Source organism: Amaranthus tricolor, chromosome 7 (assembly GCF_026212465.1).
Source record: "Amaranthus tricolor cultivar Red isolate AtriRed21 chromosome 7, ASM2621246v1, whole genome shotgun sequence".
NCBI lineage: Eukaryota > Viridiplantae > Streptophyta > Magnoliopsida > Caryophyllales > Amaranthaceae > Amaranthus > Amaranthus tricolor.
This window is the reverse complement of record NC_080053.1, coordinates 14,985,132-15,012,446: the sequence shown is the minus strand read 5'-3', so window position 1 is coordinate 15,012,446 and position 27,315 is coordinate 14,985,132. Positions and strand designations below refer to the sequence as shown.

At 34.3% G+C, this 27,315-nt stretch overlaps 2 protein-coding genes across 2 annotated transcripts; one reads left to right on the top strand and one right to left on the bottom strand.

Annotated features, from left to right (window-relative positions):
* Positions 1 to 198: 198 nt before the first annotated feature.
* On the top strand, positions 199 to 5,650 carry LOC130818059 (amino-acid permease BAT1 homolog). Its single transcript, XM_057684088.1, has 7 exons — positions 199 to 458; positions 552 to 734; positions 2,938 to 3,057; positions 3,148 to 3,339; positions 3,438 to 3,743; positions 4,184 to 4,366; positions 4,964 to 5,650. Exons 1-7 carry the CDS (start codon positions 372 to 374, stop codon positions 5,453 to 5,455), a joined length of 1,563 nt encoding a protein of 520 aa, XP_057540071.1. The 5' UTR covers positions 199 to 371; the 3' UTR covers positions 5,456 to 5,650.
* LOC130818058 (lipase-like PAD4) lies at positions 5,523 to 27,253 on the bottom strand. The gene is made up of 4 exons (XM_057684087.1): positions 26,919 to 27,253; positions 26,444 to 26,807; positions 6,857 to 7,576; positions 5,523 to 6,473 (listed from the first exon to the last, which is right to left on the bottom strand). The coding sequence occupies exons 1-4, from the start codon at positions 26,936 to 26,938 to the stop codon at positions 5,706 to 5,708; spliced, it is 1,872 nt and encodes a 623-aa protein (XP_057540070.1). The 5' UTR covers positions 26,939 to 27,253; the 3' UTR covers positions 5,523 to 5,705.
* Positions 27,254 to 27,315: the final 62 nt, after the last annotated feature.

The window sequence follows — 27,315 nt, the reverse complement described above, 5'->3', positions numbered from 1 at the left end:
AATTAAATTGCTCGGTACCTTCATTTTAAAAAACAAATAAAGACCATGTATATTTTCATTCTATATTGATTTCACTTCTTACACTTTGCATTTACAAATTGCGTACATCCTTTTCAAAAAAAAAAAAACAATTAATGGCATTGGATATCAAATGTGAATATGTTTGTATTTCAATAATTTTTAGTAATTTTATTACAAGTTTGACTCGAAAAGAGATTCTTCTGAACAACAATAAATGATGCATCAGTATTCTCAAAATTATTGTGTGGAGTCAACCATTTTCCTGAAAACACTCCTTGTTTCTCCTTAATCCAAAAAACCCCGTTTCATATTCAGCTCTAAAATCTGGGTTTTAAGTCTGTTTCAGTAACATGCAAACTATTGATTCAATGGAAATGGATTCAGGAGAAAAGAGGCTTAATGAGCTTGGTTATAAGCAAGAACTCAGGAGAGAAATGGTATAGAATTTCTTCCAAAAGTTTTGATTTTTAGTAATTTCCCATGTCTTTGTAAAAATATGTGAATGAATCTTGTATTCTTGTAAATTGCAGACACTTTTCAAGACATTGGCAATATCATTTTCAACAATGACTTTATTTACAGGGATAACTCCTCTGTTTGGTTCAAGTCTACAATATGCAGGACCTGCAAGTCTTGTATGGGGATGGGTTGTTGTTTCCTTTTTCACTTGGTTTGTTGGTGTTGCCATGTCTGAAATTTGCTCCTCTTTTCCGGTTAGTCTTTTCTCTTTTTTCTTTTTACATGTTTGATTTCTTCTTGAATTTGATTGATTTTTTTGGGTTAAGAGGATCACCTATAGGCAAGAAGGGAGGAAAACTGATCTGCCTATAGGTGATGGTGAGAATCGAACCCATATCATATCATATCAGATGGGTGAAAGAGAAAAACTTTCACCAAGTAGGTCTAACCTATATTATTACTAATAGATAGTTGAAACGAAATGAATATAGAATTAAAATATACATGGATGATCACTGGGATTGGTTTATTGATTCATGTAGTAGACCATAACATGTAGGAGTTAAGCTTTGGTTTCGTATTTGCTTACTAGTTCATTTACCGGACCATAAACTGTAGGAATTGAGATGTTTAGAGTCCAATGATGCTTTGTATGGTAAGAAGTCAAGTTGGAACAAAACAAGTATGACTTGTAACTATTGTAGGAAGAAAGTTCATCCTAAGAAGGATTGTTGGAAGTTGAAAGTTAAGCAATTCGATGAGTGCAAGTTTAAAGAAGGTAGTTCCACCGAAGCTTGCTATGTTGAAGAAGTGGAAGATATTTGTTCTCTTGTTGTTACTAGTGAGTACGAGGATGATAATTCTTGGATTTGGGATACGGGATGTTCAAGCCATATGACTTTTAATTCTAGTTTTTTATCTACTTATCAAAAGGTTGATAGAAGAAAGGTTATTATGGCCTATGGGGCTTATTGTCCGATAATTGGTATTGGTGATGTTGAATTCACTGTGTTTGATGGTGTTGTGAGAACATTGTCCGAAATCCTTCATATTCCAAGCTTAAATAAGCACTTAATTTCTCTTGGTACTTTGGTCGAAGAAGGCTTTAGGTGCATTGGTAAAGGTGGAGTTTGACAATGGTCCTAGAATGTTATTGAAATGGTCTTTTGGGAGGGATTGGTTTATACAAGCTACTTGGTTTAACCTTGATTATTTCGGCTTGTGTGTCTACTACTTCAACCGAACATAGTCATGGTGATACTTCTTTCACTAATGATGATTTGAGTAACTTGAGTGTAATTTCAATTTCCCCCAACAAGTCGATGGATTGTTTGGACTTGGTTGGTAATTAACTATACTCTTTTGTAGTCCTTAATGGGCATTGTGGTTACATGTGCTTTGTTTGTGTTGTGCACATGTAATTTGTTTGTTGAGTATGTTGGTGCCTAGCTTGAAGATGTTTATGAGTGTTGCATATTTTGGTATTCTTAAAGGTGACCTTTTTGATTTAAGGTGAAGATTGTTTGAAAAATGGGTGACTTTAGTTCACCAAGTTTTAGCACTTTATTATGTTAATTAATTAAGTTTAGTTAGGTTGGAAGAAAAGGACCCAAATGTTTCTTTGGGATTGGTTGAGGAGGAATAATTATATTACACACACATTTGCAAATCAATGGATAGAGTGACCTTGAGGATCAAGACATGGATTTAGACTAGGATAAGTATAGCAACATTAGAGGAAGTGTTGGGGACCATGGGACAAGTCGATCAAGCAAGAAACCAGCCAAAAGGTACCCAACAACCTAGTTCTCAAACGAGCATCATACTGCTCGTTTGGAGCAGCAAGTGCCAGTGGCATTCCACCTCGTTTACGTAAGCTATTGTTCTTGTTTGTGGGCTGCCTTATTTTGTACTATATATATTACATGCCTAAATTTCATTTGTAAGCCAAAATATCTCATTTTGTTACCTACCTCTCGTGCTTTATTTCTCACTAACATTACCCTTTCTTCCCTAATCAAATACTTCATTATAATTCCTTCAAGTTTGTAGCTTTTGTCTTTCAAGCAGATTAGTGAATACAAGTCTACCTAGGATGGTGGATGTAGGCTAAATTTGCTGAATCACCTTAGAATTTTGTGTTATTGTTGTTTATGTTTGTTTAGTTTGTCATTCATCATGTCCTAGCATCTTAATTTAGCTCATTGCTTGCACCTTCAAACACTCATCTTACTCAACTATCCTATTGCATTTGTGTGCTTCCTTTTTTTCACATTTGATCTGACTCCGTCCCAACTAGTTAAGAATTAGTTGATAAAATTAAGATGATGTAATGTTATGATGACCTCATGAGCCATCACTCAATCCTAAATCATGCCAATACTACTTAATGTGATCCGCATTGTCTTTTAAGTGTTTGCAGGACTAACATTCTCCTGGTTACAAATATGCAAACAGACAACAGGTTCTCTTTACTTTTGGGCTGCACATTTAGCTGGACCAAAATGGGGCCCATTTGCATCTTGGTGCTGTGCGTGGTTCGAGACTATAGGCCTTATAGCTGGCATAGGTACTCAGGTATGTTATTTAAACTACAACATCACAGCTTCACACATCTAAAGGATTGTTTCTTGTTGGTATATTCATGCTTTGTTTCGATATTGGCAGGCTTATGCAGGATCACAAGTCATGCAGAGCATCATATTGCTATGCACCGGGACAAACAAAGGTGGAGGATACTTTGCTCCAAAATGGTTGTTTTTGTGCATGTATATAGCATTAACACTCATATGGGCTGTGCTCAACACATTTGCCTTGGAAGTCATCGCTTTCATCGACATTATATCTATATGGTGGCAGGTAAATCCCATAAAGCTACTACTAAAACTTGTGTACTTTTGATTAGCATTGTACTTACTGAATATCATAATTCATGGGTGTATTTTTTGTTTCGGCAGATGATTGGTGGCGCGGTTATTGTTATAATGCTTCCACTGGTGGCTCTAACTACAAAGCCAGCATCCTTTGTGTTCTCTCATTTTGAAATGATGTCTAGCACAACGGGGATATCAGATAAAGTATATGCAGTCGTTCTATCAATGCTTGTTAGCCAGTATTCATTGTATGGATATGATGCAGCAGCACATCTTACTGAAGAAACTAGAGGAGCAGACAAGAATGGACCTATTGCAATTCTTACTAGTTTAGGAATCATTTCTGTGTTCGGATGGGCATATATCTTGGCCCTCACTTTCAGCATTCAGGTACATTATTTTAGTGTTTAACAAGTAACTTACAAATTCTACATCTTCATTTCTTAAAGGGAAATTTAAGATACAAACTGAATCAAAAGCTTAAGTTAATTGTTGAATATATACGATATCACATCTCCTCACACGAGAGTCCTTTGAGTTAGAAGTGTAAATATAGTATGCAACGACTCTTCTCATACCTGTGCTAAATATTCAATTGAATTTAAGGGGTAAGTGAGATTCAAATCTGTGACATTTCATCACGTTGTCTTATAATACCAAGTTAAGACACCAATTCAACCAAAAGTTTGAACTAATGGCTGAATTCGAGGATATGTTATACATTTTATTAGGGAAAATGTATAATCTTAAAGCTAAGATTTTCAACTTATGTAGTTACTAACAATGCATTAGTTTTTTGTATGTGTAACTTAAACCTGACCTATCTTCAGGATTTGAACTACCTGTATGATACCAACAATGAGACGGCGGGAGCATTTGTACCAGCCCAGATACTTTATGATGCATTTCATGGAAGATACCATAATTCTGCTGGAGCAATTGTATTGCTTTTCATCATTTGGGGATCCTTTTTCTTTGGTGGCCTTTCAATCACTACAAGTGCTGCTAGAGTTGTAAGTAAATACGTTCCTACTTTATTCAAGTTTGTTTGGGAACTGGTGGAAGAAAATGACAGCAAGAAAATATTGATTTTGTGTCGAATTGTATTTATTAAGTTATTTTTGGCTCAAATCACTTATGTTTCGGATGTAAAATTTTTCTGAAAAAATACCATGTATGATTTTGTTTATTCTATAATATAAAAATCTTCGTATAATTATGATTAAATACTTCTGCAATTAAATATTAATCTAACATCCCGTTTGGTTGTCGGTAATAAATTATGTAAATGATAATGAAAAGTTAGTGTGCTTCTGATAGGAAAATCTCTTTGACAAGTTTAATGGTTATGCTCTCATTTTCTTCAATAAAATTTATTCTGATATATTACCATTTAAAAAAGTAGTATTAGATGGTAATAAAAATTTGTGAATAAAAAATTTGACAAGTTTAATGGTTATGCTCTCATTTTCTTGAATATTTATAATACAAATCATTCATATTACCACCATTTAATAACAATAACCAAACATGCCATAAACATAATCAATATCTTTATTTGCCACATTTTTCTCCTTGAAAACGCATCTGAACTTATCCTTCTTGATCAGGTGTATGCATTATCCAGAGATGGTGGAGTTCCATTTTCATCAATCTGGCGAAAAGTTCACCCGAAGCATAAAGTTCCTGCTAATGCAGTGTGGCTCTGTGCAGCTCTCTGCATTCTACTCGGACTCCCCATATTGAAACTCAACGTAGTATTCACCGCAATAACGTCAATATGCACCATTGGGTGGGTTGGTGGTTATGCAGTTCCAATTTTCGCGAGAATGGTAATGGCGGAGGAAAACTTCAAACCCGGCCCATTTTATCTTGGGAGAGCAAGCAGGCCAGTTTGTTTAATTGCATTTTTATGGATTTGTTATACTTGTTCTGTCTTTGTTTTACCAACTTACTATCCTATCTCATGGAACACCTTTAATTATGCACCAGCTGCTTTAGGGATAGTTTTGGGTCTTATTATGCTTTGGTGGGTTGTAGATGCTAGGAAATGGTTCAAAGGACCTGTTAGGAATATCGATGCTCAAAATGGCAAAGTTTGAGTATTTTCTCCTTTAAAGGAAGATATATATACGAGTTTATACTTTTTTTGTTGGTAGTCTCACAAGCTATGTAATGGAGAATGCGAGTTGATCGGAAAAATCAATATCATTCTATGTATCTATTAGTACGCAACAATTGCCGCAATACGAGTCAAATTTTTTACTAGTACATATGAGAAATGGAGATTGGTTTCGATTAAGCTTATGTATACGCCTAGGAATAAAGTCGAGCTTGGCTGATTGCTGAAAATTACGATTTGATAACTTGCTGCATTTGTAATCTTAATTCTTTGAGCTCTTCTACCCACTTGATGTAGCTTGAATTCATTGCTAAGACATTAGAGGAAACCTTCTTGCTGTCAATTAGTTCTTTAGCATATTGCTCAAATTCTTCTATAAGTTTCCATAACCGAGCCAGATTACTCATGTTCGTCTCTCTTCTGACCATCTCAAGCAACTCTCTAGCTTCCTCTACACGCGCCCAAAAGCATGAATCTTGTGTTAAACTTGCGAACGTGTTCCTCTTGTTCTCTTCTTCACCGTTATTCATCTCCCTCCACCACTTATCAAAAAGCTCGTGTCTTCTTTCTCGGCCTTTTATCAAGTAATGTCCTTTCTTCAATTGCTCATTGCTTCTGTAATACTCCGCAATATCCAATGGCTCAACCAAGAGCTGATAAGAATGAGAAGCATACACCCACTTTCGCTTTTTGGGAAAATCATAAGGAAGTTCATTGTTATCTATCTTGCTAATCACATTATCCCAAAAACTTGCTAGCTTGATTCTGAATAAGTTAACTTGGTTGTCTCTCTTTGATGCTTGTCTTGTTTTAAATGAATCATAGTATCCCATTTGATTTTCGGACAAATCACAGGACGTTTTATACCACTCTATTTGTGCCATATGAGGTGTAATTTTGGCAAGAGCTATGGCTAACCTTGCAATGTTCAGATTTGGAGTTAAACCCCTTTGTTTCCCCAGTTTCAGGCACTCTTCAGCTTCTTTAAAAACTGATTCCTGTAATAAGCATCGCCAACATCTTATATAGTCTATCACACCCTCTGACACTAGGAAAAAAAAGTTTAAAGAACACATTTGTTTATATATGAACCATCAAGGAACCAATTCAACCAAAAGCTTAAACTTATGATTAAGGTCCCAGAATATCTTATATACTCTATCACGCCCTCTGAAACAAGAGTCGTTTGGACTAGAAGTGTGGATGCAACATAGACCTTCTTCATCTATGGCTCCGAATATTCCACTTGAAATAATGAGGAGTATTGAAATTCAAATTTGTGACTATCTGTCACGTTAGCTTTGATACCAAAAGCTTAAGCTTATGGACATCCTATCGCAATCGAAGGGATTTGATGAACTTGAACAACTAATGCAAGTACCTGGCTTGCTAATCCTGTAGACTCCACTGCTAATTTAATCCCTGCTTCATAGCTTGATGTAGGATTATCTCCTTGTATAAACCCTTTTCTCATCAGAAATTGGAAAGACATTCTCTCTATACAAACACCATACTTAAAATGATCATCAAAACACGAAGTCGAATTCCCAGCTGCAAGTATCAAATGCAGAAACTTAACAACAGTTACAGCATCATCAACACAGACTGCTCCTTCTTCTGAACAAAACAGATAATTTCCGAAAGGCCAGAGTACCCGGGTAGGAACCTCCATACTTTCTGCACATGTTTTTGCAATTGCCTCAGTGTTATCCAATACAAACATAAACAATTGCTCCTTCATTTCTTCAGTTACATGAACGCGCACTTGGCCTGGTTGACATGATATTGATGATTGAATATACTGAAACAAGGAAAGAGGTTCGGTTTGAAGCGAGGGAGCAAAGAGAAGCCGAGGAATTATGTCACTTTTATGCACCACATGGCAGAAGCTTTCAGTCCATCTTTGTTGGAGGAGCGATTTGGCGAGAGATTTGTTGCCTAGGAGGGGTGAACCGTAGGTTATACAGAGGATCTGCGGAGGAGGAGAAGGGTTATTTTGGAGGTAGGAGAGCAGCCATAATGCTGTTAGTGATGCTATTGCTCCTCCTATAGAGTGTCCTGTGACTATAATTGACTTGCTATTCTCTACTAGTGTTTTTATCTGCATGGGAAACAAAGTTCATCAATTGTGTTTCTCATAGTTGTGAAGATTTGGGTTAAATAAAAATAAGTCAAGTTTGATAAATTAGTTAAATAATCACAAATTAGTTTTGACTAGTAAAAAGGAAGTCTATTTAGTAAAATTTTATATTGATGCCTTGAGTCATGGCATGATGTCAGACATATAGGTGTAATATCAAAGAACAAATCACTGATCACCTAGGTTGCACTAAAACGGACACGGACACGACACAGGTACGAGAAAACGCCAACTTAAAAATGGCGGACACGGGACATGAAAATGTTAATATAATAAATATATCAAATTAAAGATAATTTTACAATCTTTCATTTTATTTATATAAATAAACACTTTAAAAACATAAAACTCACATAAAATGCAAATAAGTACCAAATAAACAACATGAGTATTTAAAAATAGTCATACAAACCAAATCAAAGAAAACCAAATAAATAGGTAAATTTAAGTTTGATCATCACGCATCATCCATATGACATCCATCATCATCCTCCGCTACAAAAGTAGTTTCCAATTCGGGCTCATCGAGAGAAAGATCCGCTACAAAAGTATTTTTTTTTTAAAAAAAAACGTGTCCTTGACTCCTTGTCGTGTCCTTACCGTGTCCGCGTGTCCGAAAAAATATTAAAATATTGGACACTTCATTTGGCGTGTCGGACACGAATTTTCGCGTGTTTGTCGCGTGTCCGTGTCCGACATGCGACACGCAGGTTCTAAATAAACAAACACTATAGCTGCCTAAATAAGCAATTGTAGCCGCCTTTGAAGTGTTTTATTAATTGTGCTTGAATGAGCACGTGCCTAGTATGGGCTTAACTATGTTTTTCAGTTATTTTATTCAATGATTTTAGTTTAGGATTAAACTCCATAAATAGATTCTAATTAACCTCAACTTTGTGTATTCTAATGTACTAAGCATATGATGGATAAAATTCTTTAGTTTAAACAAAAACCCTTAGAAAAATCTCCAATGCTCTTTTGTTATTCTCCATTGTGGTTGAGTTGTTGATGTCTATCGTTACTTATGCTTTAATTGTATGTCTTGTACATGGGTTTTCCTCAATTTTTTGATTAGAATAGACTAATGTTTTATGGTATTATTTATTCTTCGCATATATTTTAGTTAAAGTACATTATTATCTTGTAATTATCTTGTTTTCTAAAGTTATGTCGTACATTCCTTGATATATTGAATACAATTCAATGCAATATCCTTGACAAATGATTGATCTTCTATGTTATCAGATTTTTTTGGTATTCTTATCCTCTTAACCTTTTGCAATTCCTTTCCCATTTATGGTTGCCCTCAACCCTTCACAGCTTTTCTCACCTAAACCAGCCCTCACAACTAAACCTGTGCAACGGGCTGGGGGCCCATCAGACCCCCTAATCCAACCCTTTATTATACAGGCTTTTGAAGGGTAGGGCCCTAAATGGGTCGGGTTATTAGCGGAGCCTACTTTATTGTAAATGGAGCGGGTTGAAAACGGGCTTTCACGACTTAATTAGAATAGTTTATTCTTTGATGAAAGAACAATTGAATCTCAATATTTTCCTTGAAAATGCCGTAGAAATTCCCAATTTAAGCAAGAGGATGAGTTGATTTTCAAATGTTAAATCAATTTGGGTAAAAATCTTTGAAAGAACGAGAGGATTTGAAGCTAATTCAATTCCAAAATGGTGGAAGAGGAATAATTTTAGTTACCTGTTATCAAAATTGCTTGGAAAGCCAAAAATGAAGGTAGAAAGATAAATGGGAAGCAACTATAGAGATGAAAGACTATTCAAATTAGTTAAGAGCTTTCATTGCAAATAAGACGTGAGATGAAAGACCATTCACATTAGTTATGGGTTCTGCTCGCCGTGCTAGGCAGGAACAGGGTTATTCGGGGGTTCTAGCGATGACGATAATGACTACCATGGCTCTTTAGGTCAGCCCGTGGATTGGACGGTTGTGCGAAGGCACGCGGGTAAGTTTACACGAGCATGTCCTAGTACGACTGGCGCTTCTAATCATGCAGAAGATAGCCATGCACCAGATAAGTTGAAACTAAAGTTAATTCCAATGGACGATTGCATTGATCGACCACTAGATCTCCCACGTGATCCACGACCACTGGAAGACGATCTATTGTACTCAAATGCGCTTTTATTTCTCCTGAGAAATTTGCTTGTTGTTGGTCTTCCCCTTCTCGGTGGACTTGCATGTAGGTATATTGGTACCATCCGGATGTTATTCATCTTCAAGTACCTGAGACATGCGTCGTACAGCTGCAGGATCTGCTTTAAGCATTTCATCGACCAACGATTGAAAATACTCTTTATCATCAGCATTTGCGTGTCATACTTCTTCGTTGGCGTCAGCTTCTGCCTCTATATACGTTAGTCTCTTCTAGAATGGATGTCTGTCATCCACATACAACAAACCTTGTGACTTGCTCGACAAAAAAAAAGTAACAAGCACAAGGTAATCCATGGGTGTTCTAAAGTGCACAACCCCATTTGTCAAAGATATAATCACCCAACTCTAACATACAGTTATGCTCAAGCTGCAGAAGTTCTAAGGCATGAATGGATACATGACGATATTGTAGTCTCATCCAATTGTAGCGCAAAGACCTTGAAATAGAATTCATGGATTCCTGTAGCGCTTGTTGAATATTCGATTGCCGATTAGTTATTTGTGCGTGTGCCCTTTTAAATAGGATATCAAAAGAGCTATTACCGTTATAGTACTTGAATGACGAGTGTTGGCTTTCAACTCTGCTAGTAGTCTGGTTACCCATATGTGCACAGTCATTCGTCCATAAACGCATAAATTTCTTTATGTGTGGAAACCATGTTCCAGCCAAACATCAAATGATCCTTTCATTTCTAGTTGACCAAGTAGCCACAATCGATCTCCATTTATTTTCACATTCGTTGGGCGTTGAACAGTTAATCAGAGGGTTCCATCTGGTTTGCCTAAATATCTGCCCTTGTTAATTTCTTTTCCCGCCACACAATTTGTCCACCATGTTCTCTACGTCATTTGCAATGTGCCATACGCATTATAAATGTCTCACATCTACATCAAAGAGAAGATTGGATATAAATAAAATATATTTAATAAACACAACAACAATTAATCATTATAACCTATTTACCTAGGAAGACATCACGGATAGCTGCAGATAAACCCTCATCTCAATCGGTTACAGTAACGTTGGGAGAATGAGCACTGCCAAAAATGTCTCTCAATCTCTCCAACACCCACGAAGATGAAACAGTCGCCTCATCCCGCATCAAATAAAACGCAACCAAGAAGTTGTAATTGGTTGGCATCATTCCAATTATTTCACAAAGCGGCCACTTTTGTTTGTTTGTTTTATATGTTATATCAATCAACACAACATAAGGCCATGTACGTATCATCTGGATGGATGTAGGATTTGCAATTAATAATCGATTCAATTGCCCTTCACTATCCAAGTCTGTCCAAACTACGTAGTTGTGCTCAGTAGCCATATTTAGACTGTGTTGAAGCGGAGTCCTACCACCCATCTCTTCTCTTCTAATTGATTGTCTAACACTATAAATCTGATTCATACTAGCAAAAACAACAGAAAAATTTTGACTTATTGAGGTCATGATAAAGGCAGGTTGTATGCCTGTTGCACTAAGCTCTCATATTTGCTGTCGAATATCTATAGTCAACCTATTTGCCCTTATATGACCATCTCTGTATAATAAAAATAGGTGGTTATGTGTTCCTTTTTCACCAGGACACACCCTCACCGTCCAAGCTCTTTCCCCTTGTTTACAACTACTTTTTACATTTTCAAATTCACACCTACATGTTCTACTTCTAGAACCGGGTCGAGCAACATTATCTAGGTTATGAAATTAACCCCTAACATTACCATAGAGGTGACATCGTAAGTACAAACTAATTCTTGAATGTTCTTCTTTATGTTTATAAGAGGCACGTGTAAATTGAAAACCAATTGCTAATGACTGCACATATGGGTAACCAGACTACCAGCAGAGTTGAAAGCCAACACTCGTCATTCAAGTACTATAGCGGTAATAGTTCTTTTGATACCCTATTTAAAAGGGCGCACACACAAATAACTAATCGGCAATCGAAGATTCAACAAGCGCTACAGGAATCCATGAATTCTATTTCAAGGTCTTTGTGCTACAATTGGATGAGACTACTATATCATCATGTATCCATTCATGCCTTTGAACTTCTGCAACTTGAGCATAACCGTATGTTAGAGTTGGGTGATTATGTCTTTGACAAATGCGGTTATGCACTTTAGAGCACCCATGGATTACCTTGTGCTTATTACTTTTTTTGTCGAGCAAGTCACAAGGTTTGTTGTATGTAGATGACATACATCCATTATGAAAGACACTAACATATATAGAGGCAGAAGCTGACGCCAATGAAGAAGTACGACACGCAAATGCTGATGATAAAGAATACTTTCTATCGTTGCTCGATGAAGTGCTTAAAGCAGATCCTACAGCTGTACGATGCATGTCTTAGGTACTTGAAGATGAATTACATCCGGATGGTACCAATATACCTAAGCCACATGCAAGTCCACCGAGAAAGGGAAGACCATCAACAAGCAAATTTCTCAGGAGAAATAAAAGCGCATTTGAGTACAACAGATCGTCCTCCAGGGGTCGTGGATCGAGATCTTCATCACGCGGGAGATCTAGTGGTCGACCAACGCAATCGTCTGTTGGAATTAACTTTAGTTTCAACTTATCTGGTACTTGGCTATCTTCTGCATGATCAGAAGCGCCAGTCGTACTAGGGCATGCCCGTGTAAATTTACCCACGTGCCCTTGCACAACCTTCCAATCCACGGCCTGACCTACAGAGCCGTGGTAGTCACTATTGTCATCGCTAGAGCCCCCCGAATAACTCCGTGCGCTCGTCTGGTCGTCAAAATGAGTATGCACTTGACGCAACGTACTCGAATGTTGGGCTAGACTATGTCTGACCCTATTCCTACCTAGCACGACAAGCGTAACCCGTAACCTCCCTCTCATGAGGGTCCCCTCTTAGTAAGGTCGGTTTAGAAGTATTCCCACTCAAAAAGTAAAGAAACCCTTTCCTTTTCCTTGATTACCGGCCATTTACTACAATATTCATAATTTAATAAAATATTAAAAATTAATTAAAATAATAAATTATATGAATGACGAAATTAATTTAAATTATAGTCGTACGTACGTTAAGTTAATTACATGGATAAAAAATAGTAATTAATTAACATATCAATTCATGATTGAAAACTATTAACATTAATAAATTACATAAAATAAAAAAGTTATTAATCTTAATAACATTAATAATATTAAATTAATTTTAATTATAATAATAATAATATTAAATTAATAATTATTTACTAATATAATTTATTAACAAAAATATAAATTATTAGTTATTAATAATATAAAACACAAAAAAAATAGAGGGAGCCGGTCGCGCGCTACCAAACCATGGAGGAGTAGCACAAAACGCGCGACTGGGTTGTTTCAATATTTTTTTTAACTTTTTTTTTGAATTTTAAATGAGATTAGATTAGAAATTACCGTGAATTGTTGTTTGCGTTTTGAATTTTCTTAGCTTTTGCTCCACAAAGTTTAAGTTTAGATTGATTAATTTTTGAGTGATAAAAGTGTTATTGAGTGAGATTGTAGTATTTATAAAATTTAAGTCTAAGGACATTTTAGTAAATTCATTAAAAAGGGATGACGATAAAATAAAAAGTATTGAAGGTCTATTTGGTTAATGGTACTAAATGGTGATAATGGAAATGATTTATAATGTAAACTTTCATCAAAATTTCCATCTCATTCCCATGGTAATGAAACTTTGATTACAAAAAAGTTTTTTAACTAAAATTACACTAGTTTTTCATTTCTATTACCACTGTTTATTACTACCTACCGGGCCGTGAAAAATTTAAGGATTGGGTTTACACAATCCTTAAACATCGCCACCCTTTTCATTTTATCGCCACCCCCGATGAAACTACGAATTTGCCCCTGGACTTTAAAACATTACGAATTTGCCACTAGACTTAAAATTTCTTATTTACACTCTAACCTCTCTAAGTAACTCCTTTATCACACTTAAAATGCAAAATTACAACATAAAATTTTTCGAGCAAAAACTAATAAATTCAATCCGCAAACAAATAATCGAGATAATTTTTATTTGAATCGTATTATTTTAAATTTAAAAAAAAAGAAAAGAAATAAAAAAAAATGGGCCAGTTGCACGAAATCAGCGAGCCCACCGCGGGTGGGCTCGCGGATTTCGTGCGACTGGCCCATTTTTTAAATTTTTTTTATGAATAATAATAATAATAATAATAATAATTATTATTATTATGAATATTATTATTATTATTATTATTATTATTATTATTATTATTATTGTGATTGTTATTATTATTATTATTAAATTTTTATTTTTGTTTTAATTATTATATTTAATTTATTTTTTAAAATATTATTATTATTATTATTATTATTATTATTATTATTAACTTTTTAATATTCTATTAAATACTATTTTTATTGGTGATGTTGTTATTATTAGTAAATTTTTCTTTAATTTTATTTTCAAATATTGTTTTTGTTATTAGTGTTATGATTATTATTAATGTTTGTGTTATTATTGTTATGATTATTATTAATTTTATTATTTTTGTTAATATTATTATGATTATTGTTAATTTAGAAAATTAATTACAATAATATTAATTATAATAATAATAAATATGTTCTTACATTATATTTGTTGATAATGATTAGTTAAATATTGTTGTTGCTAATTAATTATTGTGTTTTGTTCATGTGGTTAATTTAACGTAACATTTGATTATGTTTATTTATTAATAATAGTTAATTAAATTATCAAAAATTATAGTAAATGGCCGGTACTCACGGGAAAGGAAAGAGTTTTTTTAGAAACTTATTGAGCGGGAATAGTTCTAGGCCTACCCTACTCAGAGGGGACCCTCATGAGTAGGGGGTGACAGGTTCTACTAGGAGGGCTAGGTAGGAAGAGGCTGCCAGCACAGTGAGGCCTACCGGTCGAGTACGCTTAACCAAGTGCGTACTCGTTTTGATGATCAGACTAGCAGCCTCCAGAGTAGTTGGGGGGTTTCTAGTAATGATGATAATGATGCTGATGATGTTCAATACCAAGGTCCTAATCTTCGCCTAGTGGACTGGACTGTTGTCCGGAGGCCCAACGGGAGATTCGCACGTGCCGACCCTAGTTCTTCAGGCACATCTGAGCGTGCTGGACATAGTCTCGTTGATAATGAGTCGCCACGGGGGAGCAGGCGCTCACAGTCCGTTGGAACGGATTGGTTAGTCACATCGCCCAGCCCGAGGGGCCCACAAATACGCGCCTGATACTCAGTTATGGCGGGCACATAACTAAAGTTATTTTTGATGGCTCTAAGCGTACGCCTCCGGTTCTGGAATGTCGTAGTAGAAAGAAGTCGTTGGAGGCGATCATCGGACTGCGGGATATAACTAATGCGCTTTACGATGTTCTACTTGCTACTTCCCTGGGCCATCTATCGTACGTTATGCACCAGCACATCGACTGTGCTTTGATATCGGCCTTCTTGGAGAGGTAGCAGCCAGATACGAACACCTTCCACATGCCATGGGAGGAGATGACGATTATGTTGCACGATGTGCAACACATATTGGGCATAGGAATTGAAGGTTCTCTACTAGCTAAACCTTTTGAGGGGTAGTGACAAGTCGGTATTACTAATCTATTTGGGTAGCCTATGTCCGAACTATGACGAAAAGGGATATTCACCAGCGGTTGCGTCAACGTTGCTGAAGTGATGCAGTTGTGTCATTAGTCCCAAGCTATGGAGACCCAATTGACAGCCAAATACATGGCTATTGAATTTCATCTACAATTTCTATAGTAATGATATACACAATAGTATAACTATGGACTATCTACAAATTTAATCCCATCTACAATTTCTATAGTAAAACTGAATAACGATTTACACATCACTTACACTATGGACTATCTAAATTTACAGCATCTTTCGCGGTGTTATTACGTTGTGGTGATCGTGGCTTGCATAGTTTATTCCAAAGCATAATCCTACTAGTAAAATGTGTTTCTATATGTCTGAAAAAATTGTCAACAGCTTCTCTCCAATGTTGATGGACTGGCGGCAGTGGAGATGAATCGTCTTTCATTGATAGTTGAACAAAATGATTTCTATTCACCCAATATATATATGTATAACTTCTATGCACGCCCGATGCTTTCCTTAACGGAAGAACCAAACAGTTGTACAGCGGATTACCGTCAGCAGAACCATAATAAGAAATGCTAATGTTAAGAAACGTTGCTGCAAAGTACAATGCCATCGGTGCATCCATCCAGTTAATATAAGGAGCAGGTCCATTGCCGTGTGAACCAATTCTGAATATAGCATCGTCTAACGACTCTTGCGATAGATACAAACTTACAGATTGGTCTCTGTTCATTTGCATTTCCATACACATAGCACGTCTTAAAAGAGGCCATGTCTCCTCGCCTCCCAACTCTGTGGTGGCAATAGCTCTAAATCCACAGTTACCATCACCTAAGACATCAATCCAATCAAACAAGTAAGGAGAAAAATGTGCGTGATGTGATTAGGCCATGAAAACAGTGAAAAATCACGACCTCCTGGATCATCTGAGGTTTCTGTACTGGATAAGTTGAAGTAAAATTAATTCCAACTGAGGCTTGTGTTTCCCGACCACTAGATCTCCCGCAGGATGATCTAGATCCTTGACCACGAGAAGATGATCTACTATATTCAAACGCACATTAATTTTTTCTAAGGGTTTTGCTTGTGGTTGGTCTTCCCTTTCTAGGTGGACTTGCGTAAGACTCAAGTATATCGGCTCCATTAGGGTGTAGTTCATATTCAAGTACTTGAGACAAGCGTCGTACAACTGCGGGATCAGATTTTAAGACTTCATCGACCAAAGATTGAAAGTATTCTTTGTCATCGGCGTTCATCTGTCGTACTCCTTCGTTGGTGTAATCACGTACCTCTGTGTACGTCAAAGTACTTAAGAATGGATGAATGTCATCCAAATACAAAGCACCCTGTCAACCGATGGACATATATAAATAACAAGCACACGACAATCCATGGGTGCGTTGAAGTACACAACCCTATTTGTTAAGTACATAATCACCCAAATCTAACATACAATTATGCTCAAGCCGCAGCTACTCCAAGGCATAGATGGATACATGGCGATATAAAGGTCTAAAGAAATGTTATCGCAACGACCTTGCTACAAAATTCATAGATTCTTGTATCGCTTGTCGGATCCTGGCTTGCTGGTTTGTAATCTGTGCGTGTGCCCTTTTAAACAGGGTATCAAATGAGCTATTATCGCTACCAAGATAATACTTGAAAGACGAGTGTTGGCTTTCAACTCTGCTGGTAGTCTGGTTACCCATGTGTAAACATTCATTCGTCCACGCACGCACAAATTTCTCTCTAAGTGGAATCCATGTTCCAGCCAAATATCGAACGACCTTTTTATTCCTAACCGACCAGGTAGTCACGATCGATTGCCATCTCTGTTCAAATTCGTCGATTGTAGAACTTTCAACCAAGGGGTTCCATCTACTTTTCCTGAATACCTGCCTTTGTTGATTTCTTTTCCCGCCACACAACTTGTCCACCGTGTTCTCAACGTCGTTTGCAATATGCCAAATGCCGCACATCTATATTAAACACAACATTGAACGTAATTAAGACATACTCAATAAATAGAACGACAATAATTAATCAACAAAACCTTTTTACTTGGGAAAACGTCACGAATAACTGCAAATAAACCTTCGTCTCGATCAGTTACAATGACGCTAGGAGTATGAGTTGTGCCAAAAATATCTCTCAATCCCTGCAACACCCACGAATGACACTGTCGCCTCATCTCGCCTCAAACAGAACGCAACCAAGAAGTTGTGATTGGTTAGCGTCATTCCGATTACTTCACACAGTGGCTACTTTTGTTTGTTTGTTTTGTATGTTGTATCTATCAACACAACATACGGCCACGTACGTATCATTTGGATAGAGGTACGATTTGCAATAATCTGCTCAATCCTCCTTCATTATCCAAGTCTGTTCAGACCACGTATTAAATTCTGTGGCCATATAAAGACAGTGTTGAAGGGGGTGTCCTACCCTCCATCTCTTCTCTCCTTATTGATTGCCTAGAATTATAAATCTTATTCATACTAGTAAAAAACCAAGAAAATTTTCTCTAATAGATGTCATGATAAAGGCCGGTTGCATTAAGCTATCGTATGTGCTCCCGAATATCTACATTGATCCTATTTTCCCTTACATGACCATCTCTATACACTAAGAACGGGTGGTTATGTCTTCCTTTTTCACCAGGACACACCCTTACCGTCCAATGTCTTTCTCCTTGTTTACGACTACTTGGTACAATAAAAAATTTACACCCACAACTTCTACTTTTAGAACTAGGTCGGACAGCTTTATTTAGATTATGTAAATAACCCATAATATTACCATAGCGGTGACATCATAAATACACACTAACTCTAGAACATTCTTCTTTTTGTTTATAAGAAGCACGTGTAAATTGAAAATCAAAAAGAAGTTGTGGTTTAAGAAGGACATTCTAGAGTTAGGGTGTATTTAAGATGTCACCGCTATGGTAATATTAGGGGTGATTTACATAATCTAGATAATGCTGCCCGACCTGGTTCTAAAAGTAAAAGTTGTGGGTGTTAATTTTTGATTGTAGCAAGTAGTCGTAAACAAGGAGAAGGACCTTGGACGGTAAGGGTGTGTCCTGGTGAAAAAGGAAGACATAACCACCCGTTCTTAGTGTACAGAGATGGTCATGTGAGGGAAAATAGGATCAATGTAGATATTCGGGAGCACATACGACAGCTTAGTGCAACCGACCTTTACCATGACTTCTATTAGAGAAAATTTTCCTGTTTTTCTACTAGTATGAATGAGATTTATAATGCTAGGCAATCAATAAGGAGGGAAGAGATGGAGGATAGGACTCCCCTTCAACACTGTCTTTATATGGTCATAGAACTTAATTACGTGGTCTGAACAGACTTGGATAATGAAGGGAGATTGAGCAGATTATTAGTTACAAATCGTACCTTTATCTAAATGATACGTACGTGGCCGTATGTTGTGTTGATAAATACAACATACAAAACAAACAAACAAAACTGGCTAGTGTGTGAAGTAATCTGAACAATGCCAACCAATCACAACTTCTTGGTTGTGTTCTGTTTGATGTGAGATCAGGCGACTGTGTCATATTCGTGGGTGTTGCAGGGATTGAGAGATATTTTTGGCACAACTCATACTCCTAGCGTCATTGTAACTGATCGAGACAAAGGTTTATTTGCAGTTATTCGTGACGTTTTCCCAAGTAAAAAGGTTTTGTTGATTAATTATTGTCGTTCTATTTATTGAGTATGTCTTAATTACGTTCAATGTTGTGTTTAATATAGATGTGCGGCATTTGGCATATTGCAAACGACGTTGAGAACACGGTGGACAAGTTGTGTGGCGGGAAAAGAAATCAACAAGGGCAGGTATTCAGGAAAAGTAGATGGAACCCCTTGGTTGAAAGTTCTACAATCGACGAATTTGAACAGAGATGGCAATCGATCGTGACTACCTGGTCGGTTAGGAACAAAAAGGTCGTTCGGTATTTGGCTGGAACATGGATTCCACTTAGAGAGAAATTTGTGCGTGCGTGGACGAATGAATGTTTACACATGGGTAACCAGACTACCAGTAGAGTTGAAAGCCAACACTCGTCTTTCAAGTATTATCTTGGTAGCGGTAATAGCTCATTTGATACCCTGTTTAAAAGGGCACACGCACAGATTACAAACCAGCAAGCCAGGATCCGATAAGCGCTACAAGAATCCATGAATTTTGTAGCAAGGTCGTTGCGATAACATTTCTTTAGACCTTTATATCACCATGTATCCATCTATGCCTTGGAGCAGCTGCGGCTTGAGCATAATCGTATGTTAGATTTGGGTGATTATGTACTTAACAAATACGATTGTATACTTCAACGCACCCATGGATTGCCGTGTGCTTGTTATTTATATATGTCCATCGGTTGATAAGGTGCTTTGTATTTGGATGACATTCATCCATTCTGGAGTACTTTGACGTACACAGAGGTAGGAGATGACACCAACGAGGGAGTACGACATGCGAATGCCGATGACAAAGAGTACTTTCAATCTTTGGTCGATGAAGTATTAAAGTAGGACGCTTGTCTCAGGTACTTGAGTATGAACTACACCTTGATGGAGCCGATATAGTTGAGCCTTACGCAAGTCCACCTAGAAAGGAAAGACCAACCACAAGCAAAACCCTTAGAAGAAATAAATGCGCGTTTGAATATAGTAGATCATCTTCTCGTGGTCGAGGGTCTAGATCTTCATCCCGCGTGAGATCTAGTGTTCGGGAAATACAACCCTTAGTTGGAATTAATTTTAACTTCAACTTATCCGGTACACAAACCTCAGATGATCCAGGAGGTCGTGATTTTTGACTATTTTCATGGCCTAATCACATCCCGCCCATTCGTCCTCCTTACTTGTTTGATTGGATTGTTGTCTTAGGTGATGGTAACTGTGGATTTATAGGTATTGCCGTCACAAAGTTGGGAGGCGAGGAGGCATGTCCTCTTTTAAGACGTGCTATGTGTATGGAAATGCAAATGAACAGAGACCAATCCGTAAGTTTGTATTTATCGCAGGAGTCGTTAGACAATGCTATATTCAGAATTGGTTCACGCGGCAATGGACCTGCTGCTTATATTCACTGGATGGATGCACCGATGACATTGTACTCTGCAGCAACATTTCTTAACATTAGCATTGCTTATTATGGTTCTGTCGACGGTAATCTGCTGTACAACTGTTTGGTTCTTCCGTTAAGGAAAGCATCGGGCGTGCATAGTGTAAATAAAGTTATACATATATGTTGGGTAAACAAAAACCATTTTGTTCAACTATCCCTCCTAGTAGAACCCGACACCCCTCTCTCATGAGGGTCCCCTCTGAGCAGAGTAGGCCTAAATTTATTTCCGCTCAGCAAGTTTCTAAAAAACCTTTTCCTTTCCCGTGAGTACCAACCATTTACTACAATTTTTGATAATTTAATTAACTATTATTAATAAATAAACAAAATCAAACGTTGTATTAAATTAACCACATGAACAAAAGACAATAATTAATTAGCAACAACAATATATAACTAATCATTATCAATAAATATAATGTAAGAACATATTTATTATTATTATTATTATTATTATTATTATTATTATTATTATTATTAATTTTCTAAATTAAGAACAACAACAACAACAACAACAACAATAATAATAATAATAATAATAATAATAATAATAATAATAATAATAATAATATTAACAAAAATAATAACATTAATAATAATCATAACGATAATAACACAAACAATAATAATAATCATAACACTAATAACAAAAACAATATTTAAAAATAAAATTAAAGAAAAATTTACTAACAATAACAATAACAGCAACAACAACATGACCAACAAAAATATTAAAAATAATATTTAAAAGAATATAAAAAAGTTAATAATAATAATAATAATAATAATAATAATAATAATAATAATAATAATAATATTTTAAAAAATAAATTAAATATAATAATTAAAACAAAAATAAAAATTTAATAATAATAATAATAACAATCACAATAATAATAATAATAATAATAATAATAATAATGATAATAATAATAACAATAATAATATAAATAAAATTAATAATAATTATTCATAAAAAAACGAAAAAAAAATTTAAAAATGGGCCAGTAGCACGAAATCAGCGAGCCCACCGCGGGTCAGTCGCAAGAAACCCGCGACTCGACTGTGGCTCAGTCGCACGCGGATTTCGTGTGATTGGCCCATTAAATTTTTTTTTGTTTTTTTTAAAATTTTAAAAAATACGATTCGAATAAAAATTACCTCGATTATTTGTTTGCAGATTGAATTTCTTAGTTTTTGCTCCAAATATTTTATGTTGTAATTTTGTTTTTTAAGTGTGATAAAGGAGTTATTTAGTGAAGTTAGAATATAAATAAGAAATTTTAAGTTCAATGGCAACTTCGTAATTTTTTAAAGCCCAAAAGCAAATTTATAATTTCAAGGGGTGACGATAAAATGAAAAAAGGATTATGTTAATGGTCTTTGGGTTTATTTTTGGGGCATTATTATTTGTCGCCACCCTTTTCATTTTATCGACACCCCCTCTCCTAATGAAATTACGAATTTGCCCCTGATTTTTAAAAATTTACAAATTTGCCATTGAGTTAATAAATTTTCATTTTCATTTTTTTTTAATTTTTTTTAATTATTTTTATTTATATTATTATTGTTATTATTATTATCATAGTTATTATTATTATTACGGTTATTATTATTATTATTATTATTACGGTTATTATTATTATTATAACGGTTATTATTATTACGGTTATTAATAATAATAATAATAATAATAATAATAATAATAATAATAATAATAATAACATTAATAATAAAAATAATAATAATAAAAAAAAAAAAAAAAAAAATATCAGTCGCACAAAACGTGCGACTGTCAGTCGCACAAAGCAGTCGCACGTTTTGTGCGACTAATATTTTTTTTATTTTTTTTTATTATTAATTTTATTATTATTATTATTACGGTTATTATTATTAATTTTATTATTATTATTATTATTATTATTATTATTAATATTGTTGTTGTTATTATTATTATTATTATTAAATTATTATTTTTGTTTTAATTATTATTGTTATAACTGATGTAAGAAAGAAAGCATAAAAATTGACAAACACAAAACAAACAGAATTTACGTGGTTCACCGACAATGTGTCGACTAAGTCCACATGCAGAGGAGAGAAAAATTTTATTAGTAAAAGAAACCCAAAATACAAATATTGGCTAGATTATAGAAAATAAGAGTTTATAAATTACTCCAATACATAAAACCTTAGCCAAAACAGATTTTTTTGGGATGATGCAAAACTAATGCCCAAGACTCCTTTTATAAGGAGAAGAATAACAAGCCTTTGTTATTCGTCCGATGTGGGATAATGATAAACATTAATCTTCCAATGTGGGATAATGAAAAACATTAATCTTCCAATGTGGGATAATGACAAACATCAATCTTCCAATGTAAGGTTATGTCTTGAATCCCATATTGGAAGATTGATGTTTGTCATTATCCCACATTGAAATATTAATGTTTTTCATTATCCCACATTGGAAGATTAATGTTTATCATTATCCCACATCGGAAGAATAACAAAGGCTTGTTATTCTTCTCCTTATAAAAGGAGTCTTGGGCATTAGTTTTGCATCATCCCAAAAAATTTGTTTTGGCTAAGGTTTTCTGTATTGGAGTAATTTATAAACTCCTAATTTCTATAATCTAGCCAATATTTGTATTTTGGGTTTCCTCTAATAATAAAATTTTACGTTTTCTTTCTTACATCAATTATAACAATAATAATTAAAACAATAATAATTTAATAATAATAATAATAACAACCACAATATTAATAATAATAATAATAATAAAAAAATAAAAAAAAAATATAAGTCGCACAAAACGTGCGACTGTTTTGTGCGACTGTCAGTCGCACGTTTTGTGCGACTGGTTTGTGCGACTGTCAGTCGCATGTTTTGTGCGATTGGTATTTTTTTTTTTAATTTTTTTTATTATTATTATTTTTATTATTATTTTATTATTATTATTATTATTATTATTATTATTATTATTATTATTAATAATAACCGTAATAATAATAACCGTTATAATAATAATAATAACCGTAATAATAATAATAATAATAATAATAATAATAATAATAATAAGAATAATTAAAAAAAATTAAAAAAAAATGAAAATGAAAAGTAATATTCAATGGCAAATTTGTAAATTTTTAAAGATCAGGGGCAAATTCGTAATTTCATTAGGAGGGGTGGCGATAAAATGAAAAGGGTGGCGACAAATAAGAATCGGGTTATTTTTGTCCGTAAAGTTATATAGATTGTAGTGACAGCCCTGACAGGTAAACACCGATGAATTGATTGAAATTATGTCAGTAATGCATGTGAAAAGAAATTACGTGTAAAATGTTTACTCTTGTAGCTCTTTGAAGATAACAACAGTGCAATTGTACTCTTTGATAAGACAACATTGTCTTATTATTGAGTGTAATCAGTAATGTGTTGGAAACTACATGAGTGTAATGTCACAAAATAAGTATGAAAAGAATACTACTGTGTTACTCTTTAATCTATGAGTGTGTGATTGATAGCTACTCTACTTAGCTACTTTCAGTATAACGTGTTAGACAGCTACATGGGCCGTGCGAGGTCACACCTCTTGCCGAAAATGCCATTTCTGTATTTTTCTTATTCTTAAAAAGTATATTGTTTAGAGTACAAAAATATAATAAAATTATAAAACTCAATAGTTGAAGTTACTACTCTTTTTTTTTTTAAATTTTACATTCGTCCGTTTTAGTTGGTATTTGTATTTTTGCTATTTTAATTTTAATATTATTTTTTGAAAACTTATTAGGCAAATATATAAAGTTAAATACACTTAGTTGTTTTTTCAGAAGGGATAATTATAGAGAAACTTCAACTCTATATATTAAATATAATTTTTTCTATGATCAAATTTATTTCAGTCTACATAATTTTAAAATTATAATTAACTAATTTTTATATAGTATAATATATTAACAATTTAACCACCTTAATTCAAAATCTTACCTTCCTCAATAAGATACTTTTTTTATAATACAAATACTTGCTCTTGATAACCTTAGTAATGATATGAGTTAGAGTGAACAAATTAAAAAAAAAGAGTAAAGACAAGGGAAATTTATAGTTTCACGTGCTTAGTTTACTTTGCCAAAAATAGTTTTTAAGCAAGCAAATTAAAATGGTTAAAAAAATACTTTATTATTTTTGAAGTATTTACATTATTATTTTTGCCATCATATAGATTGATTTAACGGAATTGAATAGCAATCATGGAAGATGCCATTGACTCAAGAAATACCATAAAAATATACTCTAATTCACACCAATTGTTTTGTTTAGTTTTTTTCACTCTATTTATTGTGTTAATATAATCCTAAATATCTTTAATCATACATAATCAAAATTATAAAAAATTAAAATTAATAGATAATTAAGTCAAAAAATCAAATGAGACATTTAATCAAAATTGAAGGGAGTAATTGTTAAATACTAAAGAGATTCAATTAAGACTACTACATGTATTTTGTATTATTAAATTTTGTAGTACTGTATTAATAGAGGTGTTCATTCGGGTGATCGGGTCGATTTCAGACGGATGTCATTCGATTTGGTTGCATTTCGGATCGGTTATTTTTTGGCTGTGTGTTACAACGGATCACACTCGGGTCGAGTCGGTTAGTCACGGTTCGGTTGGAGATCGATTATTCAAGCTATCGAGTTAGCATCAGTTCGGTGTCGGTTGAAGTTCGTGTCGAGTTTCAATCGGTCTCCGGTTGTCGGGTACAGATCGAATTCGAATTTTTTTTAAAGCAAAATTCAGCTACATATTACTAATTACTATCGATCGAATCAATATCAAATTAAGTTGTTAGTCAATTTTTAATTGATGACAAGATTCTCTTTATTTAAAGCAAAATAGTTAAAATGCAAATTAATTAGTAATCATTATTACTTTGTTACTTTTACTTGTTTGACAGGAAATTAAAATTATAAAGTTCTATCAATATTCATTTAATTCGATTAAAAGAAGTTAAATAAACATTGACCATTGATTATTAACTCTAAATATGGGAAAGCATGTATTTATAAAATTTAATTTATTAAAATATCTGACACTTTATTAGATTAACAAATAAGATAATTGAATATGAGTCTATCGGTTACAGCTCGGGTTCAACTTTCTCATTTTCGGTTGTCAATCGGTTCGGGTACTGTCGGTTCGATAAATAAAAAAAAAATACATTTTCGGGTCGATTTACTTTCAATTTCGGTTCGAATTTCGAGTCGGGTTACTTTTGAAGAGTTCTAAGTGTATATAATCATGGGAAAACGATTAGGTTGGTGTGAAATGTAAGATATTGTCTAAAGTATATACTATATAGACTAATAGAAGTATATATATTTGTAGTTTTTTTAAACTCATTTTTATTTAATAATCAGTAATTTTTGTATTAGCGTTAAATGATGGTAACTATTATAATGGTTTATCCGATATTGATTAATTAATTAAGATGGTGTGTAAATACTATATTTTATTAGAGCTCTTCTTCACATAGTCACATGGTTTTATTTGAGATATATCCCCTTGACTTATAAAATGCGTAAAAATTTAAATAGTAAGTCCAAAAAAAATAGCAGTTGCTATCCTAATTGATTACTCCCACAGGTAAATTTGATATGAGTTTGCATGTCTAAGGGAGGTGTTGCGAGTCTGGGATTGTTTATCTCAGATCAATAAATTAAAGATTGATCATACTTTATAAGTCATTAAAGCTTTTCCACCCATTGCAAATTTGTGCAATTCTGAGTATTTTCGATAACAGTAACTATATACTCCAATAACAACGTAAAACAAGATAATCATAAACAAACCTGAAATTGAAAACCAGGATTGTCATAAATACCGAAGAAAAGTTGCAAATACCCAACATGAACCATAACAAGCTCCTCATCATCACCATGATCTCCATGGCCGTGGAGCCCGCAAAACAGCCCGTTACCATCAACATCTTGAAGTGCAACCATGTCTTCCACGAATGAACCCGAACCCAAACCCAAACCCAAACCCGAAGAATTATCAGGCAGGCCCGAAAAACCCATTAGCCCTATTGGGCCATTTTGTTGGACAACAAAAGCATCAGAAACAGAGGAGTTTGCAAGGCTGCATAATCTCCATGAGTCAACTAATAGATTTGTTGATACTAACAAGTTTGCTGCCATTTCTGTTGTCTCAAATCTGTGATTAAAAAAATCCAATAAATGTATTGAAACAATTTTTATAAATTTCAAAGTCAATTAGAAAAGAAAAAGAAAAACAGGAAAAAAAGTCCATTCTTTTGGCACTTACAATGATCCTTCTACTTCCATTTTCTTAACCTTTTTGTTGAGTTTCTTAAGAAAAAATGGTTCACATGAATAGATTGACGAAGATATTCTTTGCTTGAGGATAGTCTTTTTAGGTGTGTGAAAATCTGTATTATTAATATATGAAACAAATGATGTTCAAAACGATTTTTTGGGATTTATATGATGAGGTAAATAATTTGATGTCAATGTTAAAACACTAGAACTTTTTTTTATTTGAATCGATTGATGCTATGAAAGTATGAAGGAGAAGAGTCAGAATGAAAGGGTTTTCAATGTCGCTGCCCCTTTGTCATTACTAGCAAAGATTATAGGACAAGTATATATATACACATGATACTTGGACTACAATATACACCTCAGCCCATTAAATAATATAT

Coding starts and splice junctions, on each gene's coding strand:
- LOC130818059 (XM_057684088.1), top strand. CDS start 372: ATGCAAACTATTGATTCAATGGAAATGGATTCAGGAGAAAAGAGGCTT. Junction 459..551: donor AAGAACTCAGGAGAGAAATG/GTATAGAATTTC, acceptor TGTAAATTGCAG/ACACTTTTCAAGACATTGGC. Junction 3,340..3,437: donor TTATATCTATATGGTGGCAG/GTAAATCCCATA, acceptor TTGTTTCGGCAG/ATGATTGGTGGCGCGGTTAT.
- LOC130818058 (XM_057684087.1), bottom strand. CDS start 26,938: ATGGAAGTAGAAGGATCATT. Junction 7,577..26,443: donor ATCCTGGTTTTCAATTTCAG/GTTTGTTTATGA, acceptor TTTCCCATGCAG/ATAAAAACACTAGTAGAGAA. Junction 6,474..6,856: donor CTACAGGATTAGCAAGCCAG/GTACTTGCATTA, acceptor TGCTTATTACAG/GAATCAGTTTTTAAAGAAGC.